Source organism: Rhipicephalus microplus, chromosome X, assembly GCF_043290135.1.
Source record: "Rhipicephalus microplus isolate Deutch F79 chromosome X, USDA_Rmic, whole genome shotgun sequence".
Lineage (NCBI taxonomy): Eukaryota > Metazoa > Arthropoda > Arachnida > Ixodida > Ixodidae > Rhipicephalus > Rhipicephalus microplus.
Genome location: NC_134710.1, coordinates 194,927,046 through 194,947,605, shown reverse-complemented (window position 1 = coordinate 194,947,605; position 20,560 = coordinate 194,927,046). Strand labels below are relative to the sequence as shown.

Below are 20,560 nucleotides of genomic sequence, written 5' to 3'. Positions count from 1 at the left end.
CTAAGCGCGAGCTATATTGATTGAACTGTCACTGAAGCGAAAAGATCCGGTTGGCAGTATTATGGCGTGGCGTTCGCTGCGTTTATTTCGTAAACGTATCCGCGAGGCAAGCTCGTTTTGAAGGCTTGGTGGCTATTTAATTGGGTGCTTATTGCATGCGTTCTTGCAAGCGAAAGGAGGGAAGCAAGCAAGCCAGGGTGGCAAAGAGAAAAAAAAACGAAAATGACTAAGAGCAAGATGATCTGACGTGCGAGGCTTGTGTAAGGGAATATTGCGGGAAAAACTTGATCTATATGGAAAATAAGCTAGGGCGGGAAAAGCGTGGACTGTACTGCACGCAGTAGTAGAAAGCAGTACGTAACTGTGGAGGGGGTGCCAAGAACGATTATTGCTAAGTACACGGTATATAGTTTTTTTCTCGCACGCACTACTTCCGGCCATGGCAGAAAGAACATGCAGTTGTACCGATGTATTCTCCCATAAACTGGCACTGACGAAAATTTTTGCCAGGCTACACTGCGCGACGGCACTCTTTCCGCGTGACGCAGTGAGCATATCGCATGGCATAAACGGATTGCATGAATTTACGGCCTCACCTTTCACCACGGGCGGGCAACAAACAGGGGACAAGAAAAACTGCATAGAGCGAAGTACATAAGACCTGCAAGAATCGATCGACTAAATAACAGCGGTGTTTAAAATAAGGCTCAAACTCGTGTATCATATTCGGCGTATGTGACAATATAGTAGGTACCTAGGCGCTTCATTGTAAGCATTTAAAGAATGGGTACTTTCACATAGCAAGGACCGCCGATTATACGACACAGTCATCGTCAGTGCAATATTGAAGGAGGCGTTAGGAGTTCGACTGAAACGATCACGTAGTGATAAAGGCTCCGCTTTCATTGCCCAATTTGTATTACTTTATTTTACCCTAATTTCTTTGACTTATTTTTTTTTTTGAGAAAGTGCGCATAAAAAAAAAAGAAATTTCGGTACTACTACCTTTTCTTCGCTGTACACGTACAGAAGACAAAAAAAAAGTACGGTAATTACGTTTCGTGTTTTCTGTTTCCCTTACTTCGCACACTTTCACGAGATACTTAGCGTCAAGTGGTTGTCTCTATTGTGCTCTCTCGTGTCCTGCGTTAGAGCGCTGCTCCCTAACCCTACGCCATGTGACACAGTTATTACTTCCCTTCAAGCTGGAGTTTTCGGGGAGTTTACAAAGACCCACAATTTCGATCTTACGCCACACCACGTACTCACATCAGCAGGGAATTCTTATTTAAAGTTCTTGGGTGTTCGATCTTCTGACAGCTTCGTCGTTAGGGGGTTTCAGTTTTTTTTTTTTTTACTGTTCTCACTTATTTTTCAATGCTGTTCTTTTGCATGAAAAACGACACGTTTAAAACAGTGCGCGATGAGTATATATATACAAGCAATTACGAACGAGCTTTACCTCCCTCTCTGGCTTTGTTTTGACAAAAAATCACATTGAGCGCTGTTCTCGCGTGGGAACGTGGCCCTGAATACCTCGGTCTCTCTGGCTAGAGAAGCAAAAACTGTTGGAAAGGTATACTTGCTCCAAGGCACGAGCAGGTATGTACCTTAAACGCTTCGTGTTTTTCAGCGTGGAGGGAAAAATATACATGCACAACTGCAGCTTTGTTACGCAGCTGCGCTGGCCTTTATAAGGCGGCATTGAAAAGCCTCGCGTTGTAATATTATTCTAATAATTATAGCAGCAACAACATTTACCGGCTGTTTGACTTTATCCACTCCCTTGGACCAATCATGCCCTATCACGAGGACACACAGCGGTTCTCTCCCATCTGTCGCTACAAATTGAAATTCTTTTGTCGGCTTTTCTGCTCTATGCGAGTCAGGTTTCCAGCTGGTCGTGCTTTTTTTTCTTATTTTGCGAAAGCAATTCATTGTGAAGCCAGTCGCCGTCAGCCCACCGCAACTGTCCTGGCCTCTGTGTGCAGCGCGCGTGCGTGTGTTTGGTCAACGTGTATATTTAGAAAGTGATATACGAAGTCGCTATATCCCAGAGACAATGAAGCGCCATAATGCAGCATCGCGCAACTGCGAGCGTTAAGCCAAATGATAACTTCGTGGCATGTGTTGTGAGGCCCATGCTTTGTTGTTTAAACAGTGCGGTGAAGTTATCTTTTTTTAATTTTCTATAGGACATTATTTGCGCACACTCTTCCCATGGACACAATGTTGAAGGTAAATAACAAACAAATAAGACACATTGCACGTATGTCGGATAAGTGGGACGTATATATGCGTGTGTACTTCAGTCCTTGTGTGCCGCATACCAGCAACGAGGGTTGGCTGTCATATTGGCGTAGTTAATTTCCAGGGACGCAATGCATGAAATGTGACATCAAAGAGACATCCGCGTTTTCGAGAGTTAAAACGTCGTACCTGTATGGTAAAAGCTGCATCATCACACGGTTCTCTGGCGGGATAGGCTGCGTGGTGTTCATATATTACGCGCAATCGGTATTTGCGTGTGTGTATTACAGATAGATAGATAGATAGATAGATAGATAGATAGATAGATAGATAGATAGATAGATAGATAGATAGATAGATAGATAGATAGATAGATAAGTACTTCCTACGAGACGTCAAAAAGTCAACTTGTAGTTTCTTGTACAAAGCCAAGATTGACCCACGACCATGCAGCATACCATTAATGCTCGCCTTCAAGGCCTATTGTCTAGAGACAAAACGCAACATGGAGAGCGCCAAATGAGAAAGCTCTTGCATAAATGAATGAACCTTATCCTGTTCCGTGTATGTGTGAGAAAGGACGAAAAAAAACAAACAAGATGAAAGAAGAGCAGGGCAATCAGCGTGCTCACATTTTCACTGCACTCGTCAATTCTTTTCGAAGCTTGGGACTTGAACTGCGCTGCATCGTTGCTCGCTCAACACCTTCACGATTATATCCATAAAGCATTTCGAATCGTTTTTATGTGCCACTTGCACTACACCGGTGCACGGGGTCGAATGACGCGCGCATGGGAGCGATGGGCGTTTTGGGATGCGAGACGGACGCGGACTATTCCGTAATTCGCGGCGACAATCACCGACCCCTGCATGCTCATTGTGGATTCCGCGTCGTGCGTGCGGCGCGGACGGAATCGACGAGCACCGCTATACAGTGCCCCACGGGGAACGCGGGGGAGGTAACGGCGAGCAGTTATTGTGGAAGGCAGGCAGGCTTACCTCCGAGCTCTTCCAACACCACCTAGACCGGTGTTGGCTCTTCCCGCAAAGAAGCCTCGCACACGTATGAGAGTTGCGCAGCTCGTCCGCCTTGAAACGAAGAGGAGATGAGACGCGGACAGGGAGACATCGGCAAGAAGAACAAACCAGTTTAGTAAATCCTGTGCCACCGAGGGGCACATTACCTTCAGCCGTTATACGCACATGCTCCAGCGACACCGGTGTGAAAAGCCTTGCACCGTTGCGAACGAGAGTAGCACTCAAAGATGTTATTCGATGCCCGCTCAAAAGGTTGTTTCTGTAATGCTTTGCTAATATATATTTTACAAGTTTCAGATCACTCATCGCGCTTTTGTATTGATAACTTTTTTCATATGAAATAGTCTGCCACGTGCGAAAAGGTTCCATTAAACATTCCCAGCTTTCACTCCCCATAAAAATTAACTGGACATTTCTACTGCGCGTTCCCGTTTAGAGATTTCAACGCGCAATCAGGGTTTGTAATAACGCTCTCGGGTCGACACATTAATCTAAAGCTTTATTTATTTCAATCAGTCTTTAAAATATGAAGCGCTATTGATTCACCCCACTGAGGCTTGCCTTCACAAGTTAAAATTCCGGAAACACGTTACAGGAAACCGGATGAACTTCACTACATGTACTATAAACACATTTTTAGAGCCTTGGTGCTTCTATATGAAAACGCAGAATCTCGCTGACAGAACGGTGTGTGTACATGAGATGCGAGCGAGAACACAAGACAAGGCCAACAAGCACTGTGGCGGCGACAGTGTGAGCACGCCTTCTTTGTCCTCGCTTTTGGATTTTCGCTGGCTTTTCTTGAACCATGAACGAAACGGGATGAACCTACTGGCCCAGCTTTTCATTCTTCTCAAGCACTCCATATATAGGCCTTATTCGTGACCATCTGTCTCTAACCATTTCTTCTGCTCGGAGCGATACCGAACGCCGATTAGTTCGGTACTCTCCAATGTGTTGACGTATGTTGTCCATCGGACGACTACCTGCCGGCTTCGCGTGGCGGGCAATACAAGGCAGAACCCGCGTAGCGGGGAAATGCACATTAACAGCCTCCGGGTAATGCCAATAAGCTAGAAAACCGAGCGATTTATTAATGTTGCTTTTGACCGGCCGTAGATCAATGTCCAGGAGAGCATCCAACAGACTGTCCCCACGATGGAGCATGGCATATAAAGAGTATACGTGTACTCCTCATGGCACCGCACTTTTCCGTTTCTTTTCCTATACTCTTCTATACTCTTCATTTAGCGCTCAGCGCGATATTATATGTTGCAGTAAAAGAGGACATATCAACAATTAGCTAGATGGACTGGTGATATGAATGTGCTTGGGCCTTAGAGGTGTGTGTGCGTGGAGGCACAACGGCGGCGGGGCAAGGGCGATTAGTGTATTAAGAGAAGTACTGAAAGCAAACAAACAAAAACAAACAAATTCCTAATGTAGAAGGGACTGGTGGTCGAAACCAATATAAATGAAAACATTACGCAACAAGAGTATTTAGCGATGAAAATAACATACCACGACTTCGTGCACGTGGGCAGTCGTCTGTCCTTCCACCTGTTCTTGTTTTTTTTTTAAGCAAGGTGCCTCAACTTGTCACCAAATGACTACCATTGAATAAACGGATTGGATGCTTACTTTAGAATTCACACGCGCCTACAGAATTTGAGTGTTAAAACGACGCGTGCTGAGATTGCTTTGGTGTATTTCATGAGAGCTTACGCAAAACAGCGTGAAATAGAGGTCAACGTTGTGTGAACAAGTACTCCTGCAAGACTGTCCTAGCCCAGAAACAAGTACGCATGCACACACAATCGCCGCCATGCGCAGTCCAGCCTTCACTCGTCGCAATACGAAACCATTTACAGGACACACACGTTACGCAACTTACACGTCGTAAACTCTCCCCTCAATCGAACACTTGGCAGAGCAGTGTGTGCTGCACAAAACGTAGAAGGATCGGTAAGTTCAAAACAAAATGAAACACTTCCCTTGAGTTCAGTTTTATGCCATGATAATGTAACGGTCGATATCAGGAATAGTGGCAAAGTTCCTGAGAAACGGCAAACTGCTGCTCGATGCCGCATCATGAGTTAAAGAGCAAGGCGTAATCAGTGAAAAGTGTTCGCCACGGCAACATATTAGTCCGGCGAATATTTTTCACGGATATAAAAAAATATCACCTTCCAACATATCGGGAAATGCTAGTAGTTAGGCCAAGACGCTGTCAAGGGACTGACAAATACGGTCAATTTTAAACGAATATATATATATATATATATATATATATATATATATATATATATATATATATATATATATATATATATATATATATATATATATATATGTATATATATATATATATATATATATATAATCAGCACAGCTACGAGCGACTCACCACTTGAATCAGCTTTAGGATTCCTGGGACAGTTTTGAAGTAGTACGGGTTGAGCCTAAGTCCTTCTCCCACAGCCACCGGTTCGACTTTCACCGTCGCCGTAACCCTGGCGGACCGCGACGTGTTCGTTTCCGTCTTCTGGGTGTTCTGGTTGTTCATCTCGGCGTCGCGGCTCATCTCTTGCAACATCAATACTCTGCAAATGAAAGGCAAGGGTGCCTTTCAGGTATGCACCGGTATATCACGGGGTGAGCGCACTCCCAATGTCACCGACGGAGCCACGGGGCAGGCTACCTTGCAGCAGCGTAGCGACAGAACTCGGCAACTTCTGCAGAAGTACGCATAAACAGAAGGGTAACGACGGAAAGAGAAGTGTGATCGTGCTAGCAGCCACTCCTGGCAGCAGGCGTTTCACCCGGCGTCACGATCCGAGCGCGGCGCACCTTCCGTCAACAGCACGAGGAAACGCGCCGAGTGCGCAGCCGTGGACGAGAGCAAACGACGCGGCACACCGAGACACACGCGTCGAACCCGAGGGCTGCTCTGACGGCGGAGCCAGCGATTCGGCGCGCAGCATCCTCCACGCTCTCGCCCTCTGATAACAGCAGCGAACCGGTTTCGATGCACGGGCGACGACTCGGCGTCTGCCGTAAAGTGTCGCTCGAAAACCTCTCTCCCGGTTGTGAAAAAAGATGCGGCAGCGGGCGAGCGGGAACCGGGCCCAGTCAGGCATAAACACACTCGTGACAGCGAAACCAACAGGCGTAATTGAAAACAAAAACATAGCTCGGAACAACCAGAAAGAGGCAACACGCTGGAGGATGCCAGACCGCGCGCAGAAGACGCGTAAGGGGGCCGTATAGCAGGTTGTACAACTGCGCGCTCGCTGCGGTTGCGGGGACACGTGTTCCAACGATCCCTTTTCGGATCACTTTCCTCCTTGTTAACCAATTGGTGAGACAGATTCCTATTACTTCTACTTGATTAGCGAGAATGAATCATTGCTCTTGACAGGGTGGCTATCTCTATCACGAGCCTGTAAATCACCTCCATTAACAATACGTATACAGACTAACAGACACATATTAACCTATTCTAGTGACGTACCTTTAATCATTTGCAGTCAACTACTATATCATAAAGCTGCTTCGACCTTACTGAAAGGAAAGAACCTTCGTGCTTTTTTTTGTAATACTGTATCTCCAAATACCTCCAGATCCCGGATGAAGTGATATCTAATGATGCGGCGTTCCTAGATCGCACATTTGTCTGTTTCGAGAGGAGTTTAATACATCCAGAAACGTTTGCAGAGAAAAAAAGTAGTTAAAAAGTAATTAGCTGTGTTGCTGCGAGGTAAGACGCAAATGACCTTTAAGCACTTGCTACGGGCCTAAACGTCAGAGTGCTGCACAGCTGTCAGCAATGGCCTCGCAGCAATGCAACAGCCATAATAGGGCTTAGTTTTAGTCATGCGCTGCGGTCGGGCACATTCACATCGACAAGACGTGTTGACAGTATGTTCAACAGCGCATGAATGTAATTGTTTTGAGAGACAATTCATTACACTTCTTTGACGTAGGCATGGTAAAGGCCACAGCGGAATTAATTTCACTCGGCTAGCTTACGGCTGCTTGTCTTAATTTTAGAAACAACGTCATGACGTCACGATTATTTATGCCGAGACAGGCGTCGAAAGTAATTTATTTAGATTCATTCAAATTTGTATGCCTGCTAGCAGCTTATGTGTGTGATTGCAAGGCCAGCAATGCGTCTCAAAGATCCATAAGTGGTGCGTTAGTATTGCGACCACCGTCTGCCAACCCAGAGTTGCGCTTCTGGGAGGCATATAAGCAAAATACGCGGCTTCCAGTCCTTAGTTTGTTTCGTACGAATACATGCAAGCATGACCGAATTCTTTTTCCTACATTTGAACCACTGAATAAATCCCTGTACTTAACATAAATTTGGTTTACTCTACAAGCCATCAGCTTTATAGCGGCTATACGTGTCTATATGCAAACTACTTTGTAAATCACTGACGTCACAGGATATGGCACTATACACAGAGCAAATGTAGTTTGCATACTTTGCGGCAGAATACACGTGTCGTAGAGCACACCTGTGTTTTATGTGAGCATGTCCAGTAGTTTATGCCAAAACTTGCAAAGAAAAGCTATTCATGGCTTGCTGACACCTTTCTTAAGAGCCATTAATCGGAATTAACAAATGCACGTACAAAAACGCCTGACGCTCACACTGTCAGTGAATGCAAGCTGAATAAGAATGCAAGCACACGAAAAAAAAGTAGATTTAAACTTTTAACGACATTTGCTCCGCACAAGTACTAATTGCAAGCAATCATCACTCCGCTTACGTTAACAATGAGCAAAAATACAGCAACAGTACGTGATTTTGAGTCATTATTCCGAAAAATGCGTAGAGAGGCGGGCAGGGAGGTCAGCCGGGGTGACACTATAGATTTGCTTCAAGTCAGAAGGGAGGAAACTGCTGATATTGAAGACAATAGCAGCGTTATTTTAAGAAAAGAGGTGATGTCATCATAACACGTGCATGCGTGTTGGAAATATTCAATAGCCGAAGCGTGACAGACAGAAAACAGAACACGTACAACGCTTCGTGGCGCGTAATTATAGGCCCATCACGTACTGGCAAGGCTCAAGGTGTTGCAATGGGAAGTTTTTACTGTGCGGCAAGTGGGACAAATAATACGTTTGCGTAAATGTATGCGCATAAATGCTGGTTCGTCCGTTTGGTAGTTCTTCTGCTGGTGACAGTTGTCTTATTTAAATTTAAAGAAACTGACAAGAGAAATGACACCCGGGACTCCGTTGCAGTCTGCCTATGGTCTGTAGGTCGCCTACCAATTTACCATCTACTACCTTACGCATTTTACTCACTGATGCACTAATTATCACTTGAATTCTCACTTTATTTAGCAATGGTACGTACTTGAAAGAACGAATAAATTAACTGTAGTAATGCACATCAGTAATGTATCTTCCGCTTTGAAGTTGTCTGTTGCTGACGACAAATCGACTGACATTTACGTTAACAAGAGTCATTCGATTACTAAGTGAAGCAAACACCTTTTCTGTGTGGCAATATGAGCTGCAGTTTGTCGAAACAGAACGCATGCAAAAAAATAACCATATCAAAAATGTATCGGAAACGTTGTCTATTTATTTCCTTCCACACACATATATTTAACGAGTTTTTGTTAAAGGAATGAGTTTCCTATTTTGAAAAACCGAGGTCGTGCGACGTGAGCATTAATGCATATATCAGGGTACAGTATTAAAGCGTATCTGAGACAGCGTTTTCACATTAAAAAATGAGTTGAAATTTTACGGAATGTGAAAAGATTAACACTGGAGCTGTTTATATTAACGCAAGTGAACCTTTCTTTGCCAGTCACACAGGCCAGCGTGGTGGTGGCATTCCTGGCACTAAAGTTTGTTTTATCAGTAGTCTCACATATCAGAAATTGCACTCCATGACGTGCTGCTTCTGAGATCACTCAAAGTATTGGGCATGATAAGAGAGATCGTAATTCAATTGCCATCGGCTATTCCAAGCTTAACAAGCTGGTCATCGTCCGTTCGTAATTTAATTGGGAGAAAACTAAATGCTACGTTTCAATCAATACTTTAGTTACAAACGTTTGCATTCCCCACACACAGGCACTAAAGAACCGTTACCAACCATTACTACAGAACATTTTCCGTTTTATACAACTGCAGGTTAGCGTGGCGTCTGTGACAGGCCTGTTTGTCTCTTCCGATTTTCAGGCAAGTGTTATATGCCGCCTCCTGACGCAATAAATCGTCGGTCTTTTTAGGAACGTTACCTCTTGTCTATACGCACGTCGAAAGCTTCTTATATGCAAGTCTCAGTGAGGGCTCCTTTCAACACTGAAATGATAACAAGACCAAGTGACTATCTGTAACAATGATAAACACACACACACACACACACATATATATATATATATATATATATATATATATATATATATATATATATATATATATATAGGTGTATCGAGAAACGAAAGGTGCTTTTGAGGTCTACCAGCGAGCGCGTGCGACGCGAGCTACTACAACAGCCACCGATCATCATCGTCTTCTTCAGTAACAGCGGTGCGTCCGTCACTAAAATTCATTACAATTACTCCCCGCGATATAAGAAGCCATCCTGGTGCCTTATGGACAAGTAAATACGGGAGGGCTGTAGCAGTGCTTAAGTTTTGACACGTGGACAATTTCCTGGCTACGACGACGTTGGTGAGAAAATGGTTCCAGTGGCTCAATGAGTTAATTCACCGATGATGTTTTTCGTAATATACGATATGGGCCATGATACTTGGGGGCCAACTTGGTGGAAAGGCCAGGTGTAGCAGAAGGGACACGCAGCCAGACGAGTGATCCTGGATTGTAGGAAGCATTGTTAATAGATGCGTCCTCGTGTGCTTTTGGCGTACTTTGTCTTGCGTTGTGAATGATCTTGCCAGTTGGCGGCATTTTTCAGCGTATGTAGCGCCTTGAGACAGTCGTGGACTCTGAGGACTCAGGTCAGTACGAAATAATTGTCTGCGACTCCAAGGCATCCCTTCAGAGCTTGCAATCAGCTTTACGACAGAGGGAGCATCAACAACTAGTGAATCAAATAAGAGAAGTGATTCACGAAGTTTTATCAAAAGGACATGACTTGGTGTTCCAGTGGTTACCGGGACATTGTGGTATTGTCGGTAATGACCTTGCTGATAATGCTGCCCGATCCGCCCACGCGGACGCCCAGACAACCCCAATTCCATTGTCGAGAACCGACGCTGCAAGGGGCCTTCACTCGTTCGCTAACACCATGTCGGAAACTTGGCTGAGTGACCCCAGTGTCAGGAACCACCGCCTACACAAATTGGACCCATCGAGAAAGCTTAAAGTTCTATCGGACCTCTCCTGCCAGGATGCAACTTTACTGTGCCGCCTGTGGTTAGGAGTAGCTTTTACAAAGGCGTACTCTTTTCGCATAGGAATGGCGGATAGCTCCCGATGTGAATCGTGCGACACTGACGAGACAATAGAACATCTACTGTGTTCATGTGAACGTTTTGCGAGCGAACGCAATTTGCTACGCGAAACGTTAGAGACACTAGACAGTAGACCTTTTTCCGAAGAGAAGATACTTGGCTCATGGCTCTACGCGTCGCTGGCCAGCAAAGCGACGCGGGCATTGCTAAGTTTTCTAAAGACGACCGGACTACGCGACCGCTTATAAGCGTGCAATGGACAAGGTCACATCTACACACACGTTGCCCTTCACTTCTCTCTCTCTTCTCCTTTAATCCCCTCACCCCTTCCCCCAGTGCAGGGTAGCAAACCGGACGTGCGTCTGGTTGACCTCCCTGCCTTTCATTTCCTTCCTCCTCCTCCTCCTCCTCCTCCTCCTCCTCCATAGTGCAAGAAAGTTCGCCTCTGTAAAGGAGGAAAAAAGGAGAGAACCCAGTAGTGCTTTGAATGGCGGTATTATAGGCGAACGTGATAAGCGGTAGCACTTGATCCCAATTGGGGTGGTTGACGATATGTACACAGCATGTCACCGAGGGTGCGGTTGAAGCACTCTGTCATTCGACTGGTTTGGGGATGATAGGCGCCTGTAGTGCGGTGAACAAGGCGGCATTCACGCAGCAATGCTGGCAATGCTGTGACGACGTCTGACAATCACACACGACCACGATCACTCAGTAACTTTTGATGTGCTCCATGGCATAATACAATGTTGTGAAGAACGAAAGTCGCAACGTTTTTTGCTGTAGACGAAAGAAGGGATGTAGTTTCGGCATATCACGTGAGGTGATAGACGGCACCTATGATCCGACGGTTACAGTCTGCAGTGTTGAGAAGGGGACCATAGATATCGATGCCGACACAATCGAATGGTCGGGAGAGGCATGTAAGGGTAATAAAGTACCGCTGGCGTGATGAGGGGGAGTTTTTCGTCTCTGGGACGTCGAGCAAGCGCGAACGTACTGTCGAATAAAACGGTACATGTCACGCCAGTAATACCGAAGCCATATACGGGAGTAAGTCTGTAAGAAGCCTGCGTGGCCACATGGGGGGTCGTCACGAAACGTGGAACAAATTTCGGATCGCAGATGACGTGGAATAACTGATAGGTACTGACGTCTACCGGGTGCGTAGTTGCGTCGGTACAACACGTCGTCGCCAGTGGAGAAGTGCTCAACTTGCCGATGCAACGTGCGAGTAGGGAAAGAAGCCGTCCACCCAGCCAGGATGTGTAGAATAGAATCAAACCAAGGGTCCTTGCGTTGCTCAGATGGCATGTCGGTAATGATGACGGCAGTGATATCACAGATGAGACTTTCGCAGCAGGCAGCGTCAGGAGGTAGGGGCGAATAAGAGAGGGCTGTGCGTCCGAATGTTTTCGGCCGGGGCGATAGACCACGCGAATATCATATTCTTGAAGGCGTAACGCTCATCGGGCGAGGCGACCACTTGAATCCTTCAGTGACGACAACCATAAAAGGGCGTGGTGGTCCGTCAAGACGCCAAAAGGGCGCCCGTACACGAAAGGTCGAAATTATTCTATCGCCCAAATAATGGCGAGGCATTCCTTTTCAGTGACGGAATAGTTGGTTTCGGCTTTGCTAAGAGTTCGGCTTGCGTAGGCAACCACTTACTCTTGGAAGCCGACTTTCTGCTGCGCAAGAATAGTGCCTATCCCGACACAACTAACGTCGGTGTGGATCTCTATGGGTGCCGATGGGTCATAGTGTCGCAGAAGAGGCGGCGACGTGAGGAGGTGGCGCAATTCATTGAAAGAATTGTCACAGGTGAGAGACCAGGCCGAAAGGTCCCTAGAGACGGCGAGGAGCTTGGTTAAAGGAGCAATGATCGTCGCGAAATTGCGGACAAAGCGCCGGAAGTGGGAGCAGAAGCCTATGAAGCTTCGGAGCTCTTTCATGGTGGTCGGTTTGGGAAATGCTAAAACGGCTGTAAGTTTGGCAGGGTCAGGAAGAATGCCGTAGTTCGAAACCACGTGGCCAAGGGCCATAAGCTTTCGAGCGGCGAAATGGCTGTTCTTCAGATTTAGCTGCAGCCCCGCGGCGGAGAGACAAGCGAGGATTTTCTCCAGGTGGGTTAAATGGCCTGTGAAATCAATTGAAAAGACGACAATGTCATCTAAATAACAAAAGCAAACGTTCCATTCGAGGCCTCGAAGTATAGTGTCCATCATTCGCTCGAAAGTAGCTGGCGCGATGGAGAGGCCGAAGGGCATGGCTGTGAATTCGTACAGCCCGTCGGGTGGGACGAAAGCTGTTTTTTTCGCGATCGGCCTCTGCCATGGGTACCTGCCAGTATCCAGAGTGCAGATCTAAAGAAGAGAGATATTCGGCTCCCTGTAGGCAGTCCAAGGAATCGTCAATGCGTGGCAGCGGATAGACATTCTTGTGCGTGATTCGGTTGAGACGTCGGTAGTCCACGCAGAACTTTATGGATCCATTCTTTTTCTTTACCAGCACAACTAAAGAGGCCCAGGGGCTGCTTGACGGTTCGAATATGCCACGTTTCAGCATATCGTCGACCCTGTTCATTTATGACATGACGTTCGGCAGCTGACACACGATATGGACGCTGTCGTAATGATGTCTTTTGACCAGTATTAATACGGTGAACAACAGATGACGCATGACCTAAGGAAGGCTGGTTGTGGTCAAAGGACGCTTGAAAACGGTGGAAGAGCTTGATCAGCTATTTCTGCTGCCCAGGCGTGAGGTGGCAATCAATGAACTTACGGAATACATCCATAGAGGTCATTGGCGTCCGTTGTGGGTGTAATGCACAAGTCAGTTGGAATGGTTTGTCTGGATACATTGGGCTTTCGAAAATACAATCTAAGGTCTCGAGGCTCTCCAGACACTCGCCGCGTAGCAGGATGTATGGACAGGCGGAGACATTGCACGCATAAATTACCGCCGAACCATTGGAAAAGTTGATGATGGCAAACGGGAGGACGATGGTTCCGTGGTGCGCGCTAGCTATAGTTGGTTGGAACAGAAGCGTCGAGTTAGTGGCACCATGGGAAACCACAGGCACTAGGACGGCGGACAAAGGCGCGATGTGGACATCAGCAGCCACAAACACTTTCGAGGAACTGGGGTGGTCGAAATCAGCACACGGATTCATCAATGTGAGTTCAGCACGAGCGCGGTCGATGAGGGCCTGATGGGTAGATAGGAAATCCCATCCTAGTATGACGTCGTAAGATGAACGTGGAAGAACGACAAACTTGACGGCGTACCAAAAATTTTTAATATAAACACGTGCGGTGTACTGAGCCGTCGGCGCGATGAAATTGGAGGTGGTCGTACGCAGGGCATAGCAAAGGATGGGCTCATTTTGTAGCACTGTATAGGCCTCATCTGTCCTCTTAGCCTCACTGAGCCCAATTAAATCCTGTTTAACATCCTCTAGCTCCTCTAATAGTACAGCTAGACTTGCCTGACTAGATAAGGTTTTTGCGTTACACGTTGCCAAGTTCAGGTTCCAGATGTAAGCACAAAGGAACAAGGAAGGCAAAGTAACTACTGTAGTGGGGAAGAGGGAGAGAGACAGTATCTAGTTGGAGCACCTGAAAGACGACTATGACGAGGAGCTGAGCTCATGACAGTGACTGACGCCTCCTGAACCAGGCAGTTGCTTTTATTCAATAAACCTCTTATAATTTGGTGGAAGTGCTGGGTAGTCTTCGAAGCTGGAACTACGAAGTCGAACCTTACCTGCAGTGCCAGCAATGTCGGAAGAACCCTCCACCCAAAGTACCTCGCAAGTTCCCGCCTCTACATGTCCCGGCGTGTGGCCACTGCGTCACCCACCGATCTTCAGCGGCACTGACGGCCAAGACGTTGAGGAGTGGCTGGCTACTTACCACAAGGTGAGCGCAGCGAACAAGTGGGACGATGCGGCTAAGCTGACCTATGTAAGCTTTTACTTGTCCAGCGTCGCTAGTCTCTGGTTGCGCAATCACGAAGCCGACATTGCCAGCTGGGATTCATTCAAGGCCTCCTTTTCGCAAGTATTCGACCACCCTGCTGTGCGAAAACTCCGCACAGAACAACGACTTCGTGAGCGCGCTCAACAGCCAGGAGAGACCTTTACCAGCTACATTGAAGACGTTGTTGACTTGTGCAAGCGGGTAAACCCAGCGATGCTCGAAGCCGACAAAATCAAACAAATCCTCAAGGGCATATGCGATGACGCATTTCAAATGTTGCTAGCCAAGGACCCACAAACCATGGCCGAACTTGTCAGCTTGTGCCAGAGTTTTGACGAATTGCGCAAGCAACGCGCCCAAACACGGCGCTCTCTGGAACAACATGATTCGATCGCGGCCTTGACTCTCGGAGACCAGAACGACATGTTGGCTCGCATAAAGCAGTTCGTGCGTGAGGAGGTCGCTCGGCAGCTCTCCATTTTATCAAGCGCGCCCGAACCAGCACAAACGCATTCTTTGGCCCCAGATCATCTGGCCCCGGCCATAAGGCACGTCATACAAGATGAGGTAGCGGACGCTTTGCCTTTCGCTCGTTCACCCCCTCTGGAGGCCGCACCCTTGACGTATGCGCAAGTCATTGCAGCCAGAGCACCTCGACAGCCCACTTATGCTACATCACCGATACCTGTTTGGTCATCACCAGTTCCGTTCAGCCAGCCGATTGCAGCGTTTCCGAATCCGTGGCACACCGCAGACAACCACCCGATTTGCTATTCTTGCGGTTACGCAGGACATGTGGCTCGCTTGTGCCACCGCCGCCCTCTCGTTCAGAGCGACACCATGCAAAGATCGTCGCACGACTCTCGGCGCTTTAACAACACGGCACGTCAACAAGGATCCTCTTCACCCGAACGCCCTCCCTCAGTCAGTCACCGATCTCCATGTCCCCGACGTCGCTCCCTGTCGCCTATGCGCCGTTGACCCTGTGCTTCAGACGCGGAAAACTAGATGCCGCAGTTCTGGAGGCACGAACTGCGTTGTCGTCGAAAGAATCAAGTCCTCGCATTTCTCCGACAAACCTCATCGACGTTTTTGTGGATGGTTACCGTACCCTTACGCTTGTGGACACTGGTGCTGCCGTTTCAGTAATTGATTTAAAACTTTGCCGCCTGTTTCGGAAGGTTACCACGACGCCAAAGGGGTTGTCCCTCCGTACTGCCAGTGCTCACCATATTCGACCATCAGCTGCCTGTACCGCCCGCGTTCTCATCCAAGATGTTTTGTATACCGTTGAATTTCTTGTGCTACAGGCGTGTTCTCATGATGTGATCCTCGGCTGGGATTTTCTGTCTCGTAATCATGCGGTTATCGACTGTGCTCGTGCTGAAGTGGCCTTCTCTGCGTTGTGTGCCTCGTCTCCGGAATTTCCGTTGAACAAGCTGTTTGTCGCTGACGACATCGACATACCACCGACTAGCGCAGCCTTTGTTCCCGTATCTTGTGCCGATGTGTCTAAGCCTGCAGTGTTGTTTACGCCTTCCCAAACATTCCAAAGTCGCAAGAGCCTCGCGTTGCCGTTTGCAGTTCTAGATATTTCGGCGGGCGCTACTAATTTATTTGTCACAAATCCCTTGCTGTCTCCCACAACCTTGCGTCCCGGAGAATGTATTGGAACATTCCAAGACTTAGACGTTTCCTCCATCTTTGACCTTGACGGTGAAAGTGATTTGCAGCTTAATGCATTGACGCCACATGCCCATTCAATTGTCCACGAAAAGAATAATTTGTTTGGCCCCTCAATTGATGGCAAACTTGAAGAACCACACCGCGAAAAGCTTTTAGAACTTCTTCACCAGTTTCGCGGCTCGTTCGATTGCCAGCACACGTCCTTAGGCCGAACGCACACCGTTGTCCATCACATTAACACCGGCTCCCAAGCGCCTCTGCGACAGCGCCCCTACCGTGTATCTCGTGTTGAGCGTCGTGTGATCACCGAGCAAGTAGCCGACATGCTTCAACGTGGCGTCATTCGGCCGTCCAGCAGTCCCTGGTCTTCACCTGTGGTACTTGTGAGGAAAAAAGATGGCTCGATTTGCTTTTGCGTCGATTACCGCTGTTTAAACGAAGTCACGATTAAAGACGTATACCCTTTGCCGCGCATCGATGATGCCCTGGACTGCTTGCAAGGCGCTGAATTCTTCTCATCACTAGACCTACGGTCCGGTTATTGGCAGGTCCCCATGGCACCATCAGATCGTCCAAAAACTGCTTTTGTGACGCCCTATGGGCTATACGAACTTAATGTAATGCCCTTCGGCTTTTGTAATGCGCCAGCCACATTCGAAAAGATGATGGATAGCGTCTTGCGTGGGCTAAAATGGAAGACATGCTTATGCTACTTGGATGATGTCGTTGTTTTCTCCCCTGATTTTGACAGCCACCTCCATCGTCTCAGGGAAATTTTGAGCTGCCTCACGAGCGCAGGCCTTCAACTAAACATCAATAAGTGCCACTTTGGAGCTCGGAAGCTCACAATACTTGGTCACGTTGTCTCAAAACAGGGCGTCCTCCCAGACCCAGAGAAGCTTCGTGCTGTCGCTGAGTTCCCGAAGCCTACGACCGTGAAAGCGCTTCGCAGCTTTGTCGGACTATGCTCGTACTTTCGCCGCTTTGTGAAGAACTTTGCTTCGATAATTGCACCACTGACACAGCTGATCTCTGGCGATGGACACCTCTCTGATTGATCGCCAGCATGCGATGATGCTTTTGCAACATTACGCCATCTCCTTACTTCACCACCTATTTTACGTCACTTCGACCCTACTGCTCCAACCGAGGTGCACACGGATGCCAGTGGCATAGGACTTGGCGCTGTCCTTGCTCAACGCAAGCCTGGCTTCTCGGAGTATGTAGTGGTGTATGCTAGTCGCACCCTAACCAAGGCAGAGCACAAATACTCGGTTTCCGAAAAGGATTCTTTGGCCCTTGTTTGGGCATTACAAAAATTTCGTCCTTACTTATATGGATGCCCATTTGATGTAGTTACAGATCACCATTCACTCTGTTGGCTCGCTTCATTGAAGGATCTTTCGGGCCGGCTTGGACGTTGGGCGCTACGTTTACAGGAATTTGATATTCACTTCCTTCCTTCAGCCGTTGCACCTGTTTCCTTCGCCGAAGCTACCATCGGCAGCATCGATACCGCTGACATGCCTTCGGAACAACGCAAGGACCCTTGGATAGCCTCGCTCATCGACGTTCTCTCCTCGTCTTCGGTGACACCACGCCAGCGTCTATCTCGTGCACTACGTCGGCGAATCCCCCAATATGCAATACGGGATGCCATGTTGTACCGTCGCAACTATCAGCCGAATGGTAGGAAATGGCTTCTTATTATACCTCGCCATTTGCGCTCCAACATGTGCGCGTACTTCCACGCAAACCCTCAAAACGCGCACGCTGGCGTTTTGAAAACATACGACCGGCTTCGTCAGCGATTTTTCTGGCGTGGAATGTACTCGTACGTTCGCAAGTACATACGCTCCTGCACTGAATATCAGCGACGGAAAACAGCTTGTCATGCCTCTGGCGAATTACAACCATTGCCGTGTCCAGCTCGGCCGTTAGATAGAATCGGCATCGACCTCTACGGCGCACTACCTTGTACTCCTGCGGGAAATCGCTAGATTATTGTGGCCGTTGACCACCTAACCCGTTACGCTGAAACCGCCGCTTTGCCAGCCGCTGCTGCTCGTGATGTCGCCTTGTTCATCCTGCGTAGCTTTGTCCTTCGCCATGGCGCGCCACATGAGCTGCTTAGCGACCGTGGGCGTGCGTTTCTATCGCAAGTCGTCCAGGAGCTTCTCAGTGAGTGCAATACTATTCATCGCACCACTACAAGCTATCACCCACAGACAAACGGTTTAACAGAGCGCTTTAACCGCACGCTCAGTGATATGCTTTCTATGTACATATCCTCCGACCATTCTAATTGGGACTTGGTGCTCCCTTTCGTGACGTATGCGTATAATACGGCCACGCAAGCAACTACTGAGTTTTCACCTTTTTTTTCTACTGTACGGACGTGAGCCCTCTTCTACGCTTGACACGATACTTACTTACCGCCCAGATGCTTCAGAATACCGCCCAGCCTCCGAACTTGTTCAGTGTGCCGAAGAGTGCCGCAAATTAGCGCGTTCATTTACGTCTGTCGCACAAGGTCTCCAAAAAGAACGACTCGACCAAGACAAGCCTGCTCACAGCTTCCCCGTAGGCTCATTTGTATGGCTTTTGGTTCCATTCCTGTCCCCCGGCCTCTGCCAAAAGTTTGCACCCAAGTACAATGGTCCATACCACATCGTTCAATGCACGTCACCGGTGAACTATGTCGTCGAACCAGTGACACCTGCCGAGGACAGACGATGCCGTGGTCGTGAGACAGTCCACATCAGCCGCTCAAAACCTTACTATGATCCCCTTGTGCTTGCTTCGCCGTGAGTCGCCAGGATGGCTCCTCTTCACCACCGGGGCAAATGTAGTGGGGAAGAGGGAGAGAGACAGTATCTAGTTGGAGCACCTGAAAGACGACTACGACGAAGAGCTGAGCTCGTGACAGTGACTGACGCCTCTTGAACCAGGCAGTTGGTTTTATTCAATAAACCCCCTTATACTACCAATAAGGCGAGGATAGTTAAAATAGCGGAGAACTTTTACAAAGATCTGTAGAGTAGCCGGGATAACCACGACCATGATATAAGAACTAGCAGTAAGCCAGATGTCATCTCACCAGTAAAAATAGAAAAAGTCAGAAATGTCTTGGAGGGAATGCAAAGAGGCAAAGCTTCTAGTGAAGATCAGATAACATTAGATCTGCTGAAAGACGAAGGACAGATTGTGTTATAAAAACTAGCAACCCTGTTTACGAAGTGTCTCCTGACGGGAAGAATACCAGAATCATGAAAGAATGCTATCATTTTAATACATAAGGAAGAAGATGACAGGGACTCGAAGAATTACAGGCCGATCAGCTTGCTCTCTGTCATATAGAAGCTATTTACAAATGTATTTGCTAACAGAGTTAAGACAACATTAAAATTCAATCAACCAAAGGAACAAGCAGGATTTCGGACATGCTTCTTGACGATCGACCACATTCATACTATCAATCACGTAATAGAGAAATGCTCAGAATACAGCCAACTACTGTACATAGCATGCATAGCACACGAGAAAATGTTTGATTCAGTAGAAATATCAGCCGTCATGCAGACACTGTGGAATCAGGGCGTCGATGAAGTATATATAAACATCCTGCAAGCAATCTACAGGAATCACTGCTACCATAGTGCTTAATAAAGAAAGCAATAGAATACCAATCAAGAAGGGTGTAAGGCAGGGAGACACAATCTCCCCAATGCTGTTTACCGCGTGCTTACAGGAGGTTTTCAAAAGCCTAGAAAGGGAAAAGTTGGAGATAAGAGTTTCTTGAGAGTACCTTAGTAACCTGCGCTTTGCCGATGACATTGCATTGCTGAGTAACTCAGGGGACGAATTGCAACTAATGATTACGGAGTTAGACAAGGAGAGCAGAAAGGTTGGTCTTAAAATTAATCTGCAGGAAACGAAAGCATTGTACAACAACCTCGGAAAAGAGCAGTGCTTCGAGATAGGTAATAGTGCACTTCAAGTTGTAGAAGGCTATGTCTACTTAGGGCAGGTAATAACCGCGGAGCCGAACCACGAGATTAAAGTAACTAGAAAAATAAGAATGGGGTGGAGCACATTCAGCAAGCATTCTCAAATCATGAATGGTATATTGCCACTATCCCTGAA

At 47.4% G+C, this 20,560-nt stretch overlaps 1 protein-coding gene across 2 annotated transcripts in view; it reads right to left on the bottom strand.

Moving 5' to 3' along the window:
- Positions 1-6,252, bottom strand: part of LOC119177348 (MARVEL domain-containing protein 1) — an 89,640-nt gene extending 83,388 nt beyond the window's left edge. The window contains exon 1 of one of the 2 annotated variants that reach the window (XM_037428828.2): positions 5,696-6,252. In XM_037428828.2, the coding sequence (XP_037284725.1) occupies positions 5,696-5,884 (189 nt within the window). In that variant the 5' untranslated portion in view covers positions 5,885-6,252. Of the gene's footprint in view, positions 1-3,249; positions 3,610-5,695 lie in introns of those variants that run through there. The other variant, XM_075878438.1, reaches the window with a different exon arrangement.
- Positions 6,253-20,560: the final 14,308 nt, after the last annotated feature.